General features: G+C 40.7%; 1 protein-coding gene across 1 annotated transcript in view; it reads left to right on the forward strand.

The window, feature by feature from the left end:
- The window catches only part of LOC124259093 (tyrosine 3-monooxygenase-like), a 67,657-nt gene that overhangs the window by 37,694 nt on the left and 6,455 nt on the right, over positions 1-23,508 (forward strand). Inside the window, exons 3-10 of the mRNA XM_046693184.1 lie at positions 10,911-11,094; positions 13,827-13,915; positions 14,277-14,344; positions 16,671-16,721; positions 18,092-18,237; positions 20,052-20,187; positions 20,654-20,780; positions 21,245-21,474. Of these exons, the coding sequence (XP_046549140.1) occupies positions 10,911-11,094; positions 13,827-13,915; positions 14,277-14,344; positions 16,671-16,721; positions 18,092-18,237; positions 20,052-20,187; positions 20,654-20,780; positions 21,245-21,474 (1,031 nt within the window). The remainder of the gene's footprint in view (positions 1-10,910; positions 11,095-13,826; positions 13,916-14,276; positions 14,345-16,670; positions 16,722-18,091; positions 18,238-20,051; positions 20,188-20,653; positions 20,781-21,244; positions 21,475-23,508) is intronic.

The raw sequence follows: 23,508 nt of genomic DNA on the forward strand, positions 1-23,508 counted from the left end.
ATAAATGGATATGAAGGTTGTAGTGTGATGTGTTGAATGAATGTATATGAAAGTTGTGGTGTGATATGTTGAATGATTGCATATGAAAGTTTTGTGATATATTGAATAAATGAATACAATATTTGTATGCATACGACGTTTGGATCAAAATTGTGGCGTGATATGTTGAATAAATGCATATCAAAGTTGTGGTGTAATATGTTTAATGACTGCATATGAAAGTTGTACCATGATAATTTGATTGCATGTGTATGAAAGTCGTAGTGACATGTCGATTGCATGCTTCCAAAGCTCATCGTGTGATGCGTTGATTGCATGCTTTCGAAGCCTGCAGTGTGATATGTTGAATGAATGCATATGACACTTGTTGTATGATAGAGTTATTGAATGCAATACAGATTTGCTGTTGACTGGTATATTGACTTGCATATGAAACTTGGAGTGCGATAAGTAGATATGACCTATACGAACACTGTTGTGTTTTATTGATCGCATACATATACGCATTGTAGCTTCATATATCGATTTCGTTATTGTATGTAATATCGGAAATATCGATTTCTTAATGTAAGAGTTGTAATGCGATATATCGATTAACTCAAGTCAGTGTTGCTATGTTGTTGATATGAATTAGTAACGCCCACGACTGTCGAAATGGGTTTTTATTTGTGTTAATATAAAAACGAAGGAAATAGCGGAGACTATATCATCGCAGGAATAGACTTGTTGTTATATACGATACTTTGCGTACTATACTTTCAAAAAGGCCTACAGGTAAACCAGGTATGTCGAGATGTCATTAGTGCAAAGTGCACCTACTAGTTAAATACAAGTTTGAGTGCTATCTGGTACACAGGAACTCTCCGTTCGTTGTACACATTGTTTGTTTACAGGATGCCGTGATCTTTGTCAGGAAACAACTCCCATTAGAGAAACAATCAAATTAGCATTGGGTGTTTAGACTGCTTTTAACTTGCCGTAAAATGACCAGTCACACAAACATAAATATCCACTCCCGTCCATATTGGTATGAAATGGATCCCCAGCACGTGATCACCGTGAGTCTGGAAACCAGGTCCTTTTTCCTTTTTTTTGCTAAGGTCAAGGACGAAATATTTACTCACAGCACACAGTTGTGTTCATTACAGGTATTGTACGCGTGTAGGGCTCGGTTTCGTCAAAACCTTCTTGCAGGTTTGTATAATTCGTGTCGGCTTCGTCCAGGATTTAGAAACCAACACGAAATTGTGTGATGTATCTTGAGATCAATTATTTGAAGAAATACGTTTCTGTGTGTACATGAATGATGCATTTTAGACAAACTCTCGTTCTTCACATAATTCAGTTTCATAATTCAGCATAAAATGATTCTCGAACGACACTTTTTCTGTTTGATTGGCATTTTAGAAGATGTTATTTAATGAACATAGAAAATTGTCTATGTTCTGCTCCTAACAACTACTGTTCTTTAGTTCTACCTGATGATGGGGCCAGAACAAGCCCTGATACGTTGTACCAAACAATAAAAACAAGATGAAACCCAGAACATTTCCTATTTTCGACACTTTTTCTGTTCCGGCTTTACAGCCGAAGTCCGAAAACAGTCTTGAAGATTTTAAGAAACTACCACCAGGAATCGTTATAATAGACTGACTGACTGAGTTTGGTTTTACGCCGCTTTTAGCAATATTCCAGCAACATCACGGCGGAGGACACCAGAAATGGGCTTCACACATTGTACACATGTGGGGATTCGAACCCGGGTCTTCGGCGTGACGAGCCAACGCTTTAACCACTAGGCTACCCCACCGCCCCCGTTATCATAGAAGAGTTACGTGAGAGGTTCACGTGGGACGTTATAATAATAAGACCTGTCTTATAGCGTTGAACTCCGCAGGGACATGCTCTAAGTGCATACAACATGATGGACATTACCCCGGATAACCCAGGGGCGGTGGGGTAGCCTAGTGGTTAAAGCGTTCGCTGGTCACGCCGAAGGCCCGGGATCGATTCGCCACGTGGGTACAATGTGTGAAGCCCATTTCTGGTGTTCCCCGCAGTGATATTGCTGGAACATTGCTAAAAGCGGCGTAAAATGAACCCACTCACTCACTCACCCGGATAACCCAACAGTGACATGAAGGGTTCGGGGGGACCACAATGAACCTCTCTAATAAGTGTAAATCAACACTTCCGGCTATAAAGCTATAAATACAAAATACCTTTCAGAAACCGGTCAAATGAAAGAAATTCACATTTAGGATAACGTTTTCTTAATGATTAAGTATTCTAGTACTTCACAGGGTTCAGTCCCACCCGGGATTCGAACCAACATTATTAGAAAGTGAGTGAGTGAGTCAGTTTTGTTTTGTCGCTTTTAGCAATATTCCAGCAATATCACGACGGGGAACACCAGAATGGGCTTCACACTTTATACCCATGTGGGGAATCGAACCCGGGTCTTGAGCGTGACGAACGAACGCTTTAACCACTACGCTACCCCACCGCCCTTTTAGATAGAGTCACATAATCGCTTGTACACAGGGCCAGCTGTAATATGGTCTCGTACAAGGTTCTAAATGCTTCGCCATGACGAATGATCATTCCAATCCTTACTTACAGGAATAATTAAAAGAACACGTTGTCATTAGACATCATTCAAATGTTTGTATAAACTTCCATACTTGAGTAACAAAAACTAAGGCCTACTTGACATGCAGATCGACACATCTAATGACAAAAAATTTCCCATGAAGAACATTTTCTTTTAATTCCGAGGTTGGTAATGTTTTTAGCGTTTACCATTCGAAATACGTTAGACGGGTACCCTGGGAAAACATGTAACGTTCAGGCACCTGCTCCGGAACCCGGATGAAAGATCACGTGATCAGTATCTTAGCGCGTTACGAAGGTCTCTTTTGATGTGCGAGCTGCTCTCGGCAACATGGCTTTCCACTCAGACATAATCAAATCCCATTTCCGCTCAACTGGAGCTGAATGGGGACGAATTAAGCGAAGCATTTTAACAAATCTTTCTAAGATTTTGGCAGTATTAAATAATTGAGTGTTGGTCTCTGCCACTATGATAGGTCACTCATTATGGCCTCTGTAATAGACGCTAAATGTCACATTAAAGCTTTCGGCGCCATTCTCGTCGTTCAGTGACGGAGCATTCAACTTGACGCAAAAGGTCTTAATTTTTGAAGGACAGAAAGGAAAGGCAAATTGATGGAATATTCGGCGGTGGGATCCTTGAATGACGGCATCTTTCTGAAACAGTTACCATTGATTCCGGAGTCTTCTTAACACACGTCTTCAACTATATAACGCTACCGGCATCCAAGACCGGTATCGATCTGGACGGGTTTATGTTTTCTGGCGTATAGTTCTTCTGTTCGCGGATTAATACAACGTCGAATTACGTAACGTGATCCAAAATATGCATTAGCGGGACATCCTGTCACTCTCATTAACTTTCCTGCACATAAAGTTTCGATTATTACAAAGAGAAAGGGACACCTTTCATCTAAATCGTGGTCTCCGTTACTTTCCTCTTAGAAATCCGATTTATCTCCGTATGTTCAGCCAAAGGTAACTTTTATCGACTTTCGTTGTGAGTTTATGCCAAGGAGGCTATATAATGATGATAAAGATACATATTACTATACGTTTCTCGGTATTGTATTCCAATCTGTAACTGCCAGAAAATAAATGAATGCTCGTTTAGTGTGACGTTGAAACCGACTTGGCGGCGCCTTGTGTGACCCACGGAAGTGCCTCCATTTATGAACTAGATTTACATGATTCGTTTTAAGGTAATATTCAAGAAACGTTAAAGAGAATTGGAACTTTATGATAAAACTGAAAAAAGTCACATGTCTTACATGCCTGGCACATTTGAAGTCCTTTCTTTGTACCGTTACAGCGTTCTTGAAAGGCCGGGGCGTTAGGGTTGCCTAGTGGTTAAAGCGTCCGCTCGTCACGACGAAAACCCGGGTTCGAATTCCCACATGGGTACAATGTGTGAAGCCCATTACTGGTGTCCCCCGCCGTGATATATCGCTGGAATATTACTAAAAGTGGCGTAAACCTAAACTCACTCACTCACTCACTCTTGAAAGGCCACTTAACGATGAAAGGTCACAGACCTATGAACGTCCGCATAACCACAAATTGCCAAATAGTTGTGCCCCACATCTATGAAAGGCCACAAAACAATGAACGATCACAAAATAATGAAAGTCCGCAGAGCCGTGAAAGGCTATGGAAGGTCATAAAACAACGAAAGGCCAAACAACAATGTAAAATATGTTTTTTAATTGAACGTTATTCTTCGTAGCTTAAAATTGTATGGTAACTTTGGATGTACAATCCATTTTCCCTTAAATAAACAGAAACACTTCAAATAAATATATAGTATTCATTTTCGGCTGTATTATGATTCACTTGTTGCACCGAAGTAAACCAATATTGATTTATTGCAACGAAATAGTTGAATACCTGGCTTATGACTGACATCGGAATGTATTGTGTGAGTGAGTTAGTGAGTTTGGTTTTACGCCGCTTTTAGCACTATTACGGCGGGGAACACCAGGAATGGGTTTCACACATTTTACCCATTTGGAGAATCGAACCTGGGTCTTCAGGATGACGAGCGAACGCTTTAAGCACACGGCTACCCCACCGGCCTAAATGCATTATGTATGCTAATGGCAGTTATTGGAAGCGCATCGCAATGGTTACTTCACAAACAGCAACTCTAAACATTTCAATCACCGTTTGTAAAATAACACTCTGACCTTACCAAGGTTTCAAAGTCTAAGTAAAGGGGTTTTTAATTTATAAAAAATGTTATCTGTTCTATTAAGCATTGTTTAAATTTACATTAAGAAACATCGCCTAACATTAAATCAGAGAAGATAATGGATTCTTAATGGGGATATCAATCTCCCCGAACATCCACCAAATATATCATTATCGTGCATATATGCTGCGAGTATTTACCATTGTACCTAAGGTAATAAACAGCAATTATTTGTTTTCCCGGTTCAATGAGTAATGTAGCTTAAAGGAAGATATTGTAGGATATATTGTTAGTTCAGGATAGAGTATAAACATACGGACCTGGGAGCAAGTGACGTTTGTATTTGCCTCGAGGAACCCAACATACATGTGAATATATGGATCGCGTGTTTGTGTCGTGTACGTCCTCAGTCACATTACATTAATCAACTTGTATTCACATTTTCCTTTTAGGCTCGCACGATAAAAAATATCCAAAAACATGCACCCAGAATCTAAAAACGTCATTAATAGATTAATAGCACTAATGTGGGCGATGTATTTGATTTGGCCGGATTGGAAACTGCAAATCAAATTTATTCAATGTATTAAATGTAGTATGTGAGATTGTCATGTTTTCGATATAAATACTTACATGTACTTACGTTACAGTAATACAATATTACCCCAGAGGTTTAATATCAGGTCCCAGGGTATATTTTGTATCTGGGACAAGAGAGCTTAGATTAACATAATCTTATCTCAACTACCGAACAGTTTGAAGTATAGAGTCATGTTTGGTAGCGTCTAATAATTGTACATGGTTATTCGATTGAGGCCGTATTGAATACGGTATTGCTGTTGTGTTACGGATCTTACGTTTGCAGCGTTTAGTCAACTGTTTTTAGCTCAGCAACGTTTCCATAATGTGGTTAACATTGTAGATGATTGGTCAAATCCAGTTTTCACGTACAATATGTGTACTTTCTGTTCCCCGCAGTTTTTATAGAACCTGCGCCCTCAGATACTATGTAAATATATATTTGCATTTATTTCTTAATTCTTGGAATTTTCAATGAAGAGTAATGCCTCGAAGTACCATGAAACATCGATAATACCTCGAGATATCAGTACTTCGAGACCACGGTGCCGCAAGAGCTAGATTCTGTAAGACCAAAAACTTCCATCGTCTTAATGAAATACCGAGATGAGGTAGTTGTGGTGTGCCATTGCTTCTTCTATATACTATGATGACAGAAACTAACATACAAATATATGTTCAAATCCTCTTATGGAACTTACTTATCATCCACACCACAACTTCTGGATACATGAACGATTGGACACGGTAGGATTCGGGTTAGAATTGGTCTTCAACACTGACTTGTAAGACATCGGAATCGAATGGTCAGGATATTTGATTTGGTTGACCCATGTCATCGTTTCCCAATGGTGTAGATCGATGTTCATAGTGTCAATCACTGGATTGGTTCAGACTCGATTATTTACGTCACGTATTAGGTATGGTATAATTTCTACATAGTATATGATTTTTAGGGCGTAAATAAATTTATTTCTCCATATATCTCACGATATCAACAGCGGCAAAGAAAAGACAACTGAGGTCAGTTGATGATGCAGAGAGATTTTACCTTTGTCTTCTTCAGGGACGTAGGAGTGGTCAGACAAGCATAACACGTGGACCGTTGACCGTGAACCGTGGACAATATGTTTATCTTCTCTAACCTTAAAGGCTTACAGCGAGGTACATAAATTTATATATGATATAACACGGTTTTCAAAAATTACCATCACAGCTTCAGTGAGCGAGTTTAGTTCTACGCCGCAACATTCCAGCTACATGGCGGCGGTCTGTAAATAATCGAGTCTGGACCAGACAATCCAGTGATCAACAGCATGGCATCAATCTGCGCAATTGGGAACCGGTGACATATGTCAACCAAGTCAGCGAGCCTGACCATCCGATCCCGTTAGTCGCCTCTTACGACAAGCATGGGTTACTGAAGATCAATTTTAAACCGTATGTTCACGGGTCACAGCTTTAGTATAGGATCTGTGTTAAAACGACGCAGGGCCCTATAAATATTTTATCGAATTAGACGTTGTATTTGCAAGAACCTTACACTTAAGATCTTAAACTAACGTTGACTGGAATACTAATAAGATATATATTTAGACCTTGGGTGATGTTTGGTCTTTCAACCCTTAGTACATAACTAAAATTGCCGAACGAAACGTCTACACATAAACATTTGATTTGATCAAACAGTTCCAAACGTTATCAACGTGTTACTACGCTGAACTCAAATCTCCGAAACACAGCAACGTTAAGGTCCACACACAGCTGTGATGCCTGTAGCAAATACCTCATCTTCCAATAACCATTCCTTATGTGTTTCATCCTCTGCACCATCAAAAATGGATGCATACTTTCTTTACCTAGCATCTTAGCTGTAATCCTAAAATATCTAATGGAGTGAGTGAGTTTAGTTTTACGCCGCTTTTAGCAATATTCCAACAATATCATGGCGGGGGACACCAGAAATGCACTTTACACCAATGTGGGGAATTGAACCCGGGTCTTCGACGTGACGAGCGAACGCTTTAACCACTAGGCTGCTCCACCGCCCCTATCTAATGGAAGGGATGGTAACCTGCTGCATTGCAGAACTTCAATTTTCAAATGGACATTATCAATTAGTTCCTTTTTGAGAGCCTGTTTGGGTATCACAGCTTAGATTACAATTCAATTCAGATATAAGAAATTGTATTTTGTGACGAAAATGGCCTACTGAGGCGTAAAACAACACTCAGCCAGTCTCATAGAGATTTTATTTGAATATGAAAGCAACTCTTGGGTCGAGTTTATTCATGATTTACGACTTGCGGTGATTACACCAATTTTCCAGAATCTTTATCGAAGTGTAATAATTAATGCTCCCCTCGTGCCAATTTGATACTGGTCTTTACTTCGGGTTACCACGCCTTGTTACTCGCCTGCAAGGACCGATACACTTGTCAACAGACCTCCGCCAAATGGCCCCATAAAAGAATCGATGTCACCTAATGGGCTTTTATGAGCATGGGAACTTACAAAGGGTACGAAGGAGCCCCAATGTCAGCTAGTTGATCATTGATCTGGCGCTGTCACGCCACGAGGTGGATCTTCACCATATGCTAAGCATGGCGGTGTTTGGTCAGCCATTGTCGTTAAATACCATCATGATTGTAAAATGTCAATTGCATGCGAGTATCTGTGTGCTCAGCCTCGAGCTTTTAGAGGGTAACAAAGCAACGATGTTTTATGTAACAACACAGAGTCGTTGACAAATTCCACTGATGCGTTTTAAGTTCTTTATGACTGCGTGGAGTATTTGTCAGAAGACCATACGTAGTTTTTAGCCATTACGATCCCTAATGGCAGATAGCTTAATCCGACATGGCCACTCTGTGAATACAACACCAAAAGGGAGTGGTTTTTGGATAATTCTGTTGAAGTGGCTGTTATTCAGTTAATGCGCAGATCTTTTCTTGTCACTGATTCGTATTTAATGGTTTTTAATGTCTTGTTTAAACCTCCAAACTACTCACTCGTCCGCCATGACAGTTCCATCGTCTCTATAATTCGGCAGTATTTCTCTGTAGAGAGGGCACTGCGTTTTAGAATACATGTATATGGAAGGCGTGTAGGAATGCATAATATCAATATAAATTCCTATCACCGGGGAACGCTGGTGACCTGATTGTGAAAGCTTGAATTATTGTATAAAGCAGGACTAGTCTTCATCTTTCTGAAGTTGCGTCCCTTCAGTGAGACAAGATCATATAAATCGAGGGCTCCAAGCACAGATTCTGATTTATAATGATTTTTGTTTGTCATCACTTGTCAAGATCAAGATTGTTTATTGTACATAAGGCCTCCGGCCCGTATACATAGTGTTATAATGACAGGCATCATACCATTGTGAAATTAATTGACAGGAGAAATCAGACCCTTCCTTACCGACAGCGAATGTATTAAAAACAGGGCTAATTTTACATGGACAGATTCGTCTTCTGATAATAAAATTCTTATAAGTTTTTCCCTCGTAGGGTGACCCAAATATTTCTGTGGAATAATTACTTGTCGCTACTTTCAGAAGAAAGTAAACACTTAAAACCTTGATTAGACCAAAACATCACAAACATTATCTAAACGTTATTGGATTGAAAACATCGCCGAAACACTGCGAACTTAAAAACACAAATACAGGCCCTTTAGGATTGATAAACAGAGTTGTCTCCCTGGACAACTGTACACTTCCGGCATGTTGATTCGAAACGAAACATGATACGTGATGAATACGTGACACTGTTTTGTGATAAAAACCACTTTATTCAGTGCAGGTTTGTTGTGCAAACATTTGCTCAATAATTCATGTCAAAATATAATATCCATAATGTATTTACAAATGTACTTTTCCAGTCGATCCTCGGATATCTCATATAATGACTGAGTGAGTTTAGTTTTACGCCGCACTCAGCAATATTCCAGCGTTATGGCGGCTCATATAAATGACAGCAACTCGCCTTGGTTGTAACGACATGCATACTGTAAACAGCAGATGCCAGTTTGGAGTCCGGTCACCGGCTGCATGTCACATCATTTCTTGTCATTAGCAAGTTTGACCAACCAGGAATTTATTTCACTAACAAATATGTAGACTTAGATTAACCCTTTATCTGCATAGTGTAGTGGAATCCTAAATCAATATGAGCCTGGGCCTAGATTTTCGAAGCTCTCTTAGCGCTAAGATAGTCGTAAGTTAATGCTAATGTATGGCACCTACGACTATCTTAGCGCTAAGAGAGCTTCGAAAATCTAGGCCCTGGTTGGTAAGTGTTCACGCTCCAGTGAGCTCATGGCTGATTCGGTGCGGGACAGTGAAAAATCGGAACGTCTCCTTCCGTTGGTTCCCGGGGTCACTCGGAAATCTACGGAAATAGAATCGATCTAGTGCCGGAAACCACAGACACATCTCCGCAACTATAGCTACTAAAAGCATTAAGGTACTTTTAAGAACTGATATCAATATAAACAGATAGAAATATTAATAAGTTGATATATATTTTTCAACATGTCATATATTTCGGATTATGATAAATAGGATAACAAAAGCACTATTTAAAAAACTACGTAGTAAGGACATTTCGCATATTATGCAATTCCTATACCCCTGGCTTTTCGTTGTTTGAACAATTTACTTTGATGGTTCGTGTGGGACACTGGATGCCTTTCAGTAGGTACGTTCCAGCATGTTATAAAAGGATATTGGAAATGAATATAGAATACCATGTTGTCTATCTGTATATAGGATTTGTGTTGCTAATATCTTGGCTTTACCAGAAATATCCAATCCTAGTTAAAACAAACTATTGTAAGTAGCCCGTGTTAAGCGACCTGAATCGTCCAGTGATTATGTCATAAACTAGGATATTGGAGAGACAGTCTGTGATCATAATGCAGTTGCCAGCACCAGTACTTGGTCATCTCTGGCCCGCTAGCCCGTGGCTAGCACAAATCCAGTCGAGGCGAGTAAATCTTCACAGTCGCTGGCCCGACTGACTTGTGAATTTCCATGATATCATTTTGTAAATATACACTCTTAAATGATGCAATATTATGACCTGATAACAATGTTCATCATATGAGCAGCTTAATGATGAAACCCGTGCCATGCCGACAATATCTTATTCTCATGTATTTTTGTAAGCGTTTGCTTAGTTTCTACATTCAAATTTCGGGCTAGTGAATTATTTTGTGGGCTAGTAACTTTCAGGCATAACTAGCCCGACTTGCTAACAAAATTTGGAAACTATTTGGCACACTGGAAAGCGCATGCATCTCTCACCTCACATTACACACGGAACACCAATACCAGCTGTTACGTGAAGATCATACTTTTACCCAAGATATCTATCCAAGCGCTTAATATGCCATGATGTAACTGGTATACTGTACTACGTGGCGTTGAAACCAGGTAATTTACACTATTACTCAATTGAAGCCGTTTTCTTTGGCAAGTATATTACAGGGTAACTGGAAAGCTACTGTTTCGTTGTTCCAGACCGCCAAGATTGCCATCCAACATATCGAATCCAGGAAGGCCCGGAAGAAAGGTGCCCAGTTTGAGATATTCCTCCAGTGCGCATGCTCCCTAGAGGGCGTGACAAGCGCGTGCGACTTGATGAAGCAGAGTCCATTTGTACTGGACATAGAAATCTTGGGTGAGGCTGAGACTGAGAGTAAAGGTGAGTCCATTATGATGTATGAAAATACACTTCATCATTAATTACACAATGTATATAAGATCAACGAATGAAATGGTTCAGGTTGTTAAGTATAATTCATAAACAAGTGATGGGGGTGAGTATGGTTTTACGCCGCTTTTAGCAATATTCCAGCAATATCACGGCGGAGGACACCAGAAATGGGTTTCACGCATTGTACCCATGTGGGGAATCGAACCCGGGCCTTCAGCGTGACGAGCGAACGCTTTAACCACTTGGCTACCCCATCGCCCCCTCATAAACAAGAAAACAATGACAATACTGAGGCAACACAACAATTCAAACTTGTATAATATCGCCTTGAAAACTTATGATGGGAGATTTAATACACGTAAACCTGCGTCTGATTAATCTTTGGCCACGCCCCTGGAGTTCCACGTGTCCAAGGACACGGTTTTAGGAGGCTGGTCATGAAAAATACTTCTGTTAATGGAATTTACGTGGATGAAATGTTTGAACGTTACTTTGGGACAATTCAGCTTCATGCCAAAGAATCACAAATACCGGTAGACAAGTAGCCTAGGGACATGAATGGATGTGCGTAACCTTGTGTAAGGATCCGAAAACCAAGGTTCGAACCCAGATCCACATTCATTTACATTGTCTTGATTTGTGTCTGATCGTTGAAGTCACTACAAGGGTGATCGTTGACAACACTATACGAGGGACGTTGACAACACAAAAGAGACGTCATGGACAACACTGAACGAGGGACGTTGACAACACTGTACTACAACACGTGATCGTTGACAACCCTATAAGAGCTCGCAATGGCAACACTGTAGAGCGATCACGGACAACACTATACGAGGGAACAACGAGGGTCGTGGACAACACTATAGGATCTAGCGATAACAACACTACAGACTGTGTACAACACTATGCTAGGAATCGTGACCAACACTGTACGACTGATCGATGACAACAATATACCAGTGATCGGTGACAACAATATACCAATGACAACACAATATACCAGTGATCGATGACAACAATATACCGGTGATCGATGACAACAATATACCAGTGATCGATGACAACAATATACCAGTGATTGACGACAACAATATACCAGTGATCGATGACAACAATATACCAATGACAACGATATACCAGTGACAACAATATACCAGTGATCGATGACAACAATATACCGGTGATCGATGACAACAATATACCAGTGATCGGTGACAACAATATACCAATGACAACAATATACAGGTGATCGGTGACAACAATATACCAATGACAATAATATACCAGTGATCGATGACAACAATATACCAGTGATTGACGACAACAATATACCAGTGAGCGAGGACAACAATATACCAGTGATCGGTGACAACAATATACCAATGACAACAATATACCAGTGATCGATGACAACAATATACCATACCAACAATGATCGGTGACAACAATCGATGACAACAATATACCAGTGATCGATGACAACAATATACCAGTGATCGATGACAACAATATACCAGTGATCGATGACAACAATACACCAGTGATCGATGACAACAATATACCGGTGATCGATCGATGATCATGACAACAATATACCGGTGATCGATGACAACAATATACCAGTGATCGATGACAACAATATACCAGTGATCGATGACAACAATATACCGGTGATCGATGACAACAATATACCAGTGATCGGTGACAACAATATACCAGTGATCGGTGACAACAATATACCAGTGATCAATATACCAGTGATCAATGACAACAATATACCAGTGATCGGTGACAACAATAGACCAGTGATCGATGACAACAATATACCAGTGATCGATGACAACAATATACCAGTGATCAATGACAACAATATACCAGTGATCGACGACAACAATAGACCAGTGATCGATGACAACAATATACCAGTGATCGATGACAACAATATACCAGTGATCGATGACAATAATATACCAGTAATCGATGACAACAATATACCAGTGATCGATGACAACAATATACCAGTGATCGACGACAACAATATACCAGTGATCGATGACAACAATATACCAGTGATCGATGACAACAATATACCAGTGATCGATGACAACAATATACCAGTGATCGATGACTACAATATACCGGTGATCGATGACAACAATAGACCAGTGATCGATGACAACACAAAACGTGATCCCCTTTATAGTGAAGAAATTTCCTCCAGTATGTGATACCCGACACGCCATAGAACTAAAACTCCGACATTAAACACACCCCCACCACCACACCACCCCACCCACGTAGATCCGCTCACCGCTGTTACTATAATAAAATCTAATATAGTGATGTTCCAGTTGTCATCCCGATAGCACAAGCAATAAAAACCGATTTGAATTTGAAATTTGACCGTAAATATATAGTTTGACAGGTTCACAATTAGCACAATACACGTTAACGTTTTCCAGCAAATAGCTTCGAGATATGATATGTTTGCCCAGTCTACTGATACACAATGAATAATTTGTTATGTCATAATAGCTCAAAGGAAACTGATGGATGTGATCAGTGGGCAATCTAATCACTAAATGTATCCTACCTCAAATGTTTATTCTCATAACGCATGTGTCATGTTCCTCGTCAGAGTGTATCTCAATCCCGTTAATTACAAATATGATTTATCTCGTGATTGGAGACAATGAACAGGCTTGTGTTACTTCCAGAGCTGTGGTTCCCGAGGCACATATCAGAGCTTGACCAATGCACGCACATTGTCACCAAGTTTGAACCGGAACTTGATCACCATCATCCGGTAAGGTCACGTGCAAGGTCATATCCCATGACGTATAGACAAAGCGTTTTCTTGTAATCAGTAATTATTAACATTTGTGTGTTCCATAAACCAAAATTTCAAATAATAATTCATGTTAGTAGAGTAATGTATTATTATAAGGATGAACATTATTGGTCAAGTGGTGTATTACGCTTAGTTTATCCCAGCAGGATCCGCTGATAATTGGTTCGAGTCCCATATTCGTCAAGATTATCAACCTTGGTTTGTTACGTCATACTTATGTTTTAGGGTCTTATTAAGGTGGCAATATATATGATTGCATTATTGATGTAATGCGGTGTTTCATCTCACTCACTCACTCAACCATTCTTACTTCCAGGGCTACACAGACATCGAGTACAGAAAGAGGCGGAAGGAGATCGCTGACATAGCCTTCACTTATCGACAGTAAGAATACTTTTAGGTTTATTGTGATGTAATTGTCAACGAGTTTCCACGGCCACAATACCCACCACCAGGGGCGGTGAGGTAGTTTAGTGGTGGAGGTTTTCGTTCGTAACGCCGAACACCCGGGTTCGATTCCCAGTGGGTACAATGTGTGAAGCCCATTCAGGGTGTACCCCGCCGAGAATATTGCTGGAATATTGATAAAAGCAGCGTTAATCTCGCCCTCTCACCTATACCCAACAAACTGGGTTACCGTACACGCGTTCACATATTTCTTGCGGACTCGAACACAACAAAGGAAACCAGTCCGAACTGTAGTTAACCCGCCCCCAACAAAAATATCCTCAAACATTGTACAACAAATATTAAACTTTACATTGCATTTACTATTTACACACTTAGACACCCGAAATAATATAAAACAAACTTTTGGAATATATAGATTTGACAGACTCACCGTCGAATGAGTGAGTGTGTTTGGTTTTACGCCGCTTTTAGCAATATTTCCAGCAATATCACGGCGGGGCACACCAGAAATGGGCTTCACACAATGTACCCATGTGGGGAATCGAACCCGGGTCTTCGGCGTGATGAGCAAACGCTTTAACCATTAGACTACCCCACCGCCCTAAACGCCGAATGAGCGAACACACAAAATATATGAAGTATTTGAATGAATCAGTGAGATATATATTACAGTGAAGCAAAGACTGTTACCGTTATAAGAGCACATGGCGGTAATCTTGCAGAGCCAATAGACCGAAGAGACAAAAATATTTGTAGCAATTTGCAAATATGACGTCATTGCATTTAATTTGAACATGAACGCAGTTATGTGCACAAAAATTCCAAATTGTAAGAAAATTGTAATTGCTTCCCAAAATAATGAAAAGGTTTCAAAGTTTTGAAGAAATTAATCACGTGTCATGTACAATGTGTAAACAAGCGGGAGACGATCTACCATACATGTAATGAGAATTGTTGTTTTTATATACTCGTCCAAATCTGCACGTATAGAGACAAAACGGTTATTAAACTGTTTGACCATAAACTCAGGGGCGGTGACGTAGCCTTTTGGTTAATAGTTCGCTCGTCATGCCGAGGACCTGGGTTTGATTCCCCATATGGGTACAATGTTTGAAGCCCATTCCTAGTGTTCCCCGTCGTGATATTGCTGGAATATTGCTAAAAGCGGCGTAAGACCATACACTCACTCACTCACCATAAACTAATGTATTACAAATGAATTAAATTCTAAATGGTTCTTGAACCATTTATCTAACCACAAGCCAATAAATAATGGTGACTCGGTACCGCTCAGCTGACAGAACAAAGTACTTTAAATGTGTATGTCCGTTTTGGTTTTTCTCTTTTGAGTTTTAATCCACCAAACTTTGAACGGGTTGGTGTAACGTGTGTCAGTGTGTATAGGACTTAAACCCATGTTTTGGGTTAGACAACTACAAATGTATAAGTTGTGTGTTTGGGTTTGGGACGTCTAACTTATAGGAGGACGCCTCTGGGGAGCGGGTGGACGTGCGGTAGATATTTTCGTACATTGGTGTAAGATATACCTTTCCCAGTCCTTCTACCTACTTCTTGAAACACTTCTTGAAACACTAACCCGTGATGGTCCGGGTTAGCATATTGGCCTTCAGTAACCCATGCTTGTCGTAGGAGGCGACTAACGGGATCGGGTGGTCAGACTCGCTGACTTGGTTGACACAATGTCATCGGTTCCCAACTGCGCAGATCGATGCTCATGCTGTTGATCACTGGATTGTCTGGCCCAGACTCGATCATTTACAGACCACCACCATATAGCTGGAATATTGCTGATTGTGGCATTAAACAAACAAACACACAAAATCCGATACTGAGCTAGGCTTGTCACAACCGACAGTCCAGTCATGACCATTCCTTCTCTTCATTTACACCAAAACGAAGGCATTTTCGTTAATTAGCCGTGCAAAGTCATGGATAAGAGTATTATTGGTTGAGGTGTACGGTTCTCCGTGTACATGAGCCCTTTTCATGTGGCAACTACAAATTGATTTTTGTTTTTGGTCTAACCGGACAACCAGTGGGACATTTTCGAACAGGACATTTTTCTCTTGGTAGAAGTAGGTATTACGACGAGTTTTTCCGAAACCATGGTATGACCGCAATGTCTGGCTTTTAGTAGATATGTCTATTAACCATCAATTCAGTTATTAAGATCAGAGAAATGCATTCCACAGCTAATATTCCCAATGCATCAAAACGTGAATTCACAATCATCCCTAATATATGACCATGTTGACAGACGTCTCCTCTCTTCCCCCAGCTCACAAGCGATACCCAGGGTCACATACTCGGAAGACGAAGTTGCTACATGGTAAGACATCCCTTCATCTGTTTACATCGCCCTTGCTCTCCATCACAACACGATGATGGGAGAAGTACTTCCTCTTGGGCGATTACTCAGTCCGGTGGAGACGTGACGGGGCATGTCCTGGCGCAACTCTGGTCCCGGAGCCAGAGTAGGTCTCTAAGCTGGACACACATTATCCACAGACAGGCTTTAACAGCTGGTCAACAGTCGGTTTCCGGAGATGTTGACCCTTTGGCGCAGTCATCATCGCGCCATTGGTCTCAGTATTAATGTGTTGAGTCATTGGATAGACGGCGATGATTTTGTAATGAAGATGGCATGGCCCATAGCGGTGGTGATATGTTTGTGTTAACTTCTGTTGGGCGATGTGTCTGTAAATCTATTACTGGGAAAATTGATACACAATAATAAACATACAATATATCCTAGAATGTTGTGTACGAAACATTAAAAACATTATTGCCATTTATAGTGACATTTTCATGTGTCAACAATGAAGGAAGGCTGTTAAGTCAAATTTTCAATTTATGCTTCCAGTGAAACGTTTCGATTTACTTCTCTCAAACAGGATTATATGAATTTCAACAAAATTCTTTATCTTTTAAACGTGTCGTTTCGATAAAATATTCGTTGATAAAAGGTACTACACTGCCGGACAAAAGACAGTGTACACCTATGTTTAATGGTCGCTGAAACAAACAAGAAATATTTATTGGATGGTAATGTCTTCGATAGGGATATCATGGCTGTGTTTTAGACATCAACTTTGTAGTGTTTCGTTTTAATAACGTTAGTAATTTTCGCTCAACTCTGGTTTTCATGTGTACAGTATTTTTCGTACAAATGAAATCGTTTAAAAGAAGAAATATATTTGAAATCAATACCAATCATATCTTTTCACGTGTATTTAAAGGTATAATGTCTTGAGAATATCATCTCGGTTTCTCTTCATCGATAACACATATTCATTTACGGTTTGAAGTTTAAAGATGGAACATTAATGAGGTTTTTTTCAGTTAAAATGAAATGTATATGTCATTTTAATTTAATTTTAAATATTAAATCAAATATTGACAATTGCGTTCTACAGAATAGGAAACAACGTGTTTGATTGAGTTTATAAGGTTATTAATTAGTTAATCAAATCTAATTTCAGAAAACCACATTAAACCACAAATTATATAGGTGTCCCGTGCCAAATTTCCCCGCAGCATTCGAGCGCTGTATCAAACATTCGTTGTTTTATGAACCTGCTATCATTACCACACATAGTTGGTGTCACAAACCCTCCTCTCGTATTTACCTGAAATACGACATGAAATAACGATAAATTGATCAAAGGTTCTCACTCACGGACTCCTCTATTAAATCAGGGCTCACGTGTACCGGACGCTGAAGGAGCTGTATCCCACGCATGCGTGCAAGCAGCACAACGCCATCTTTAAAGTGCTGGAAGAGGAATGTGGTTACGGACCTGAGATAATACCCCAACTTGAGGATGTTTCCAACTTCCTGAAACGTAAGCATTTATGTCGGGTATTAATTTGTATGATGATGACTTCAAAGGAAAAGGTGTATGAACGAGCAGAATGCAGAACTGCCTCCCTTAGCAGAGCGAAGATATCTGCTGATTGCGGTTCGAATATCAGTTTATATGATCCGTGCACCGTCGACAACATACTTCACTCCTGTTGTTTAAAATAAAGAAATAAACATAAACGAGTAGTGTGTGTATCGTGGGCTTTCCTCACATATTTATTCATGTCACCCGTGAAGATCCGGGTTAGAATTGATCTTCAGTAACCCATGCTTGTCATAAGAGGCGCTTAACGGGATTGGGTGGTCAGGCTCGCTGACTTGGTTGACACATGTCATTGGTTCCCAATTGTGTAGATTGGTGCTCATGCTGTTGATCACTGGCTTGTCTGGTCCGATTCCCCCACATGGGTACAATGTGTGAAGCCCATTTTTGGTGTCCCCCCGTGGTGATATTGCTGGAACATTGCTGAAAGCGGCGTAAAACCATACTCCGTCATCCTTGCACAAAGTGTATCCCTGTTGGTACCGCTTGAAGGGAGGATCCCTACGTTGTCACTGGTTGATGACTGTCACTGGGTGCGCCGTGGACTTCCAGTCTATTAGGCAGAAACCCATGCTTGTCGTAAGAGGCGACAAACGGGATCGGGTGGTCAGGCTCGCTGCCTTGGTTGACACATGTCATCGGTTCCCAATTGCGCAGATCAATGCTCATGCTGTTGATCACTGGATTGTCTGGTCCAGACTCGATTATTTACAGACCGCCGCCATATAGCTGGAATATTGTTGATTGCGGCGTTAAACAATATACAATCATACCCTGACTGAAATAGTGATCAAAGCTACGTTGAAGTGCAAACAGATGTCACGGTTTAAGTACAGTGACTGCAGGGCTCCAGATAATTTTTCAACATCAGGAGTACGTACTCCTTATTTGTTCAATATAGGAGTACTGGAAAACCTTAAGTGTACATGTAGAGTACTGAATGGAATTTAATGGAGTATCAGTAATCTTGTGTTTCGTTTCATGTATGCACCACAACATTGATTCTTGTGTAAACAGGTCAATGAAAAATAAAACAAGATTCTAAGACCGTACACCATTGCTATTTGCGTATTTGCTACGTTTTCTAAATTATTTCCTACCGTATCGTGCATATTTTTTATCCGTACATACGCCGATACGGCCCTTATCTGGAGCCCTGGTCAGTGACTCCTTTAAAGCATAATAAATTATTTTTATTGGAGAGGGTGTGTTGGGGTGGGGAGGGGGGTGACAACCATTATTGGCATAAGTATATAATTTATATCTACCGTACAGTGAATCAATTATTGTTGTTTTAAATGGGCTCGGAAGTAGGTCACGGCACCTCGCGAGACCTTACGTTGTTTAGTACTTCCGGTGACAAACAACGTCTCATACCTTTTCTCATGATTGTAAGTTGACAGTAAGGAACCAATCACCTGCAGGAATAACAAATATCCGATCTAACTATCCCAATTACTATTCCCAACTATAACGACTGTCAACAGATGTGACAACCATGCATTTTTGTACACTTGGGCCGGTCTGATAAAGTCATATTTGGCGGTCGCGCAATTTGGAACCAGAACTGGCTCTTGAATATACGCTTGTCACCGGAAATCTGGTACCGGAAGTAAGCTGGGCCACGTCTCGCAAGTAGGCGCGTGCAAAGGGAGCCGGGAACCATCTTAGCACCGGAAGTAACGCCTCGCGAGACTTGCATGCCCTATTCTCTAAATTTCTTGTAACCCAGTTGTATTTGTCGCCGCCAGGTAAAACTGGTTTCCAGCTGCGCCCTGTCGCCGGTCTGTTATCTGCACGTGACTTCCTTGCGTCCTTGGCCTTCAGAGTGTTCCAGTGCACGCAGTACATCCGACATCCCTCCAAACCAGAACAGTCCCCAGAACCGTGAGTTATATAGTATGAAACACGTCCTCCGACCAAGAACAATTCCTGCGTCATAGAACAGCAAGTTATACAGTATATCCACCAACCACTAATTCTAGTGTATTTCACCTCCTTTTCATGACTGAGATATCAAATAAATATTAACCAAACAAATAAACCAACGATCCTGTTTATGTATATGATATGATATGATATATATGTCACATTTAGGTATATACAGATACCACAAGAAATATACACAGCAACAGGTGATATACATGTCTGATTGTACGCCTGGCTTGTTCAAAAGCGCTTCACTTAAGTGATAGGCTAAGCTATATCTTCCACGCGCCGTGCTACAACTGAAATATCGTACAACTGATACCTCTCCTTACAGCGCCCATTTCTGGTGTCCCCCGCCGTGATATTGTGGGAATATTGCTAAAAGCGGCGTGAAACCATACTCACTCACTCACTCTCCTTACAGCGACTGTATTCACGAGCTCCTGGGTCACGCCCCACTGTTAGCGGATCCTGTGTTCGCCCAGTTCTCTCAGGAACTTGGACTATTGTCTCTTGGTGCGGCTGATGAGGACATTGAAAAGTTTGCAACAGTAAGTGTCTGGAGCGATGCTTGTTTGTCAGTGTTGAGGGTGAGCGAAACGGATTCAATCTCTTTCTCTGATAGTCTACCACGACCCATCGGCGGACGGGTTAGGCATAAAGAGTGAACTTTGCCAATTCTACCTTTTGTAGGGTATCACAGTTTCCACTATTCAGGTATAATATTTCACTGTTTCCAGCTATATATGTTCACTGTTCTTTCTTTTCAAGGGATGTTGGTTCACTATTCCAGGAAATTAGGTCAGGACTTAACGATTCCAGGTATACTGGTTCACTGTTCAAACTATTCCAGGTACACTGGTTCACTGTTCTAACTATTCCAGGTACTGGTTCATTGTTCTAACTATTGTTCACTGTTCTAACTATTCCAGGTTCCAGGTTCTATATTGGTTCACACTGTTCTAACTATTGCATCTATTGCAGGTACACTTGTTCACTGTTCTAACTATTCCAGGTATACTGGTTCACTGTGGAGTTCGGGCTGTGCAAGCAGCAGGGTCAGATCCGGGCATGTGGTGCTGCGGTGTTGTCGGCGTATGGGGAACTGAAGCACGCCCTCAGTGACGTGCCGGAACATCGTCCCTTCGACCCCTTCAAGACGTCCATGCTGAAGTATGACGACGAGGACCTGCAGCCTCTGTACGTCGTGGTGGAGTCGTTCGAAGACATGATGGACAAAATGAGGTAAGGGGGATTTTAGTTTTTCCAAAATCCGAGCTGAATTAGGGTTTCCTTGTGATAAAAATTAATGGAAAGTATTTCAGCTCACTTAATTTCAAAGGTGAAGAGTGTACGATGAAGATTTGTGGCTTCAGTTATATGGGTGGCAACGTATGATAAATATATACGTGGGCGTGAATTCCCGAAAAGGTTTACAGGCAGTTTTTTATTTGCGTTTTTCACAACCGGCTTTGCGTTTGCCAGGTTTTCAAAAAGGTTTTTTTTAACAAATTGGCCAATCGGCTCCTCACGGGTTGTTCCGCTAGACTACAGACTACCTCGAGCAGCCGTGGAGCAGAAGTATTGTATGAGACTCCAGAAGGTTGTTCTATATTCTGATTTGAAAACAAAAGCAAACGATAACACAATTGAAATTGTTACAGAACGTTCACGCCTGCTGACAGGTTGTTTGATGTCACGTGATACACACGTGCACGAACCCACTTCCGGTATGTCTGCCCTCCGTTGCTGGCCAAAGTTCAGCCTGGTTCCCTGGGTCTGTTCAGCCTGCGCTAACGCTCCGACAGCTCCGGCTGGCCAAGGTTCTAAACATACGACCATACGGGTTGTTATACTGAAACAAAGTTGAAACAAGACATGATTATTCGATAGTAATGTATTTGATATATTTGTATTTTGGATATGAAATTTATAGTCTTGCTGACTGTTTTTACACAGGAACATTTTGATAACGTTTGAATTGTTTTTGGTCAAATCCGATTTCCTATTGTTTACTTACTTTTCTCAGTCAGTTTAATTTCAGTTTTAATCAAGTGGCGATGGTGCTATTAACGTCTCTTGTACAGCGAGTACATGTATTGTACGAGTCATACGTTCAACGTAACATGTCCTAAGGATCCCGACCCGTGAAGATCCGGGTTAGAATATTGGTCTTCAGTTACCCATACCTGTCGTAAGAGGCGACTAACGGGATCGGGTGGTCAGGCTCGCTGACTTGGTTAAGTCATGTCATCGTATCCCAGTTGTGTAGATCGATGCTCATGCTGTTGATCACTGTCTTCTCTGGTCCAGACTGTTATATACAGACCGCCGAAATATAGCTAGAACGTTAAACAACAAACAAACAAACCTAAGGATCTATTTGATGAGGATCGGATGGTTCCAAGGGCCTGCTCGTTGCTCTTGTTATCAACCACAGGTTAGCTCATGGGCAAATGAATTTTTAGCATTCGTTTTCAATATACCCTTCTCGTTGCTCGTTTCTCTGAGATGATATTGACATCGTGAGTCTTGCTTGGTTAGGCACTCACTGTTCTCAAATGATTCCAGTTGCTACGCCTGCTCCATATACTTCAGGCTTGAGCAGCGAACTGGACCTTACATTATCTTTGGAGCAACTAGCAGAACCAATGATGTATACACTGCTTCAAATAATCTATATCTTTCTCGTTCTTCCAAATCAACTGCTGTTTGAATGACTTCTATTTTATGCAGTTTCAATTCTAAAATAGTTCACTTAACAATATCCTACCTGCGCAATGCAAAAACAATGCCATTTAGATGAAAAATCGATATCAGAGGTGAATCGAGAAGAAGGACGCATTTATAAAAGGCCGTTACCGCGACTCAGTCACTCAACCAACTTCGAATCATGGACCAATTACGATCGATTGAATGGCTCATTTTAGGCAATCAAGAACGTGAATGCCTAGTGTTTTACCCTGTATTTCATACTGAGATGCGTTTATAATTATTTGCATTTATTTTACGTTAATTGCAATGCCCTGAGCGCTGAATTGCATTGTGACATTTGCACTTAATAATGACTTCTTATCTGTCCTTACGAACTAGGAAACGTTCAGAAAAAACATACACATTGTCTCTGATGTATACACTAGCAACGAAGAGACGCTTTATATATTGCGTCCCAAGTAATGTAACAATCAGTCATCCTCAGTTCATAAAAACAACCTTGATTGAAAATACATGTTTCCGGAAAGCCATAAATCCCAAATTAGACAGCGATAAAAGCGCTGT

This window comes from Haliotis rubra, unplaced genomic scaffold, assembly GCF_003918875.1.
Source record: "Haliotis rubra isolate DU_JTF1 unplaced genomic scaffold, ASM391887v1 Scf71, whole genome shotgun sequence".
In the NCBI taxonomy this organism is placed as follows: domain Eukaryota; kingdom Metazoa; phylum Mollusca; class Gastropoda; order Lepetellida; family Haliotidae; genus Haliotis; species Haliotis rubra.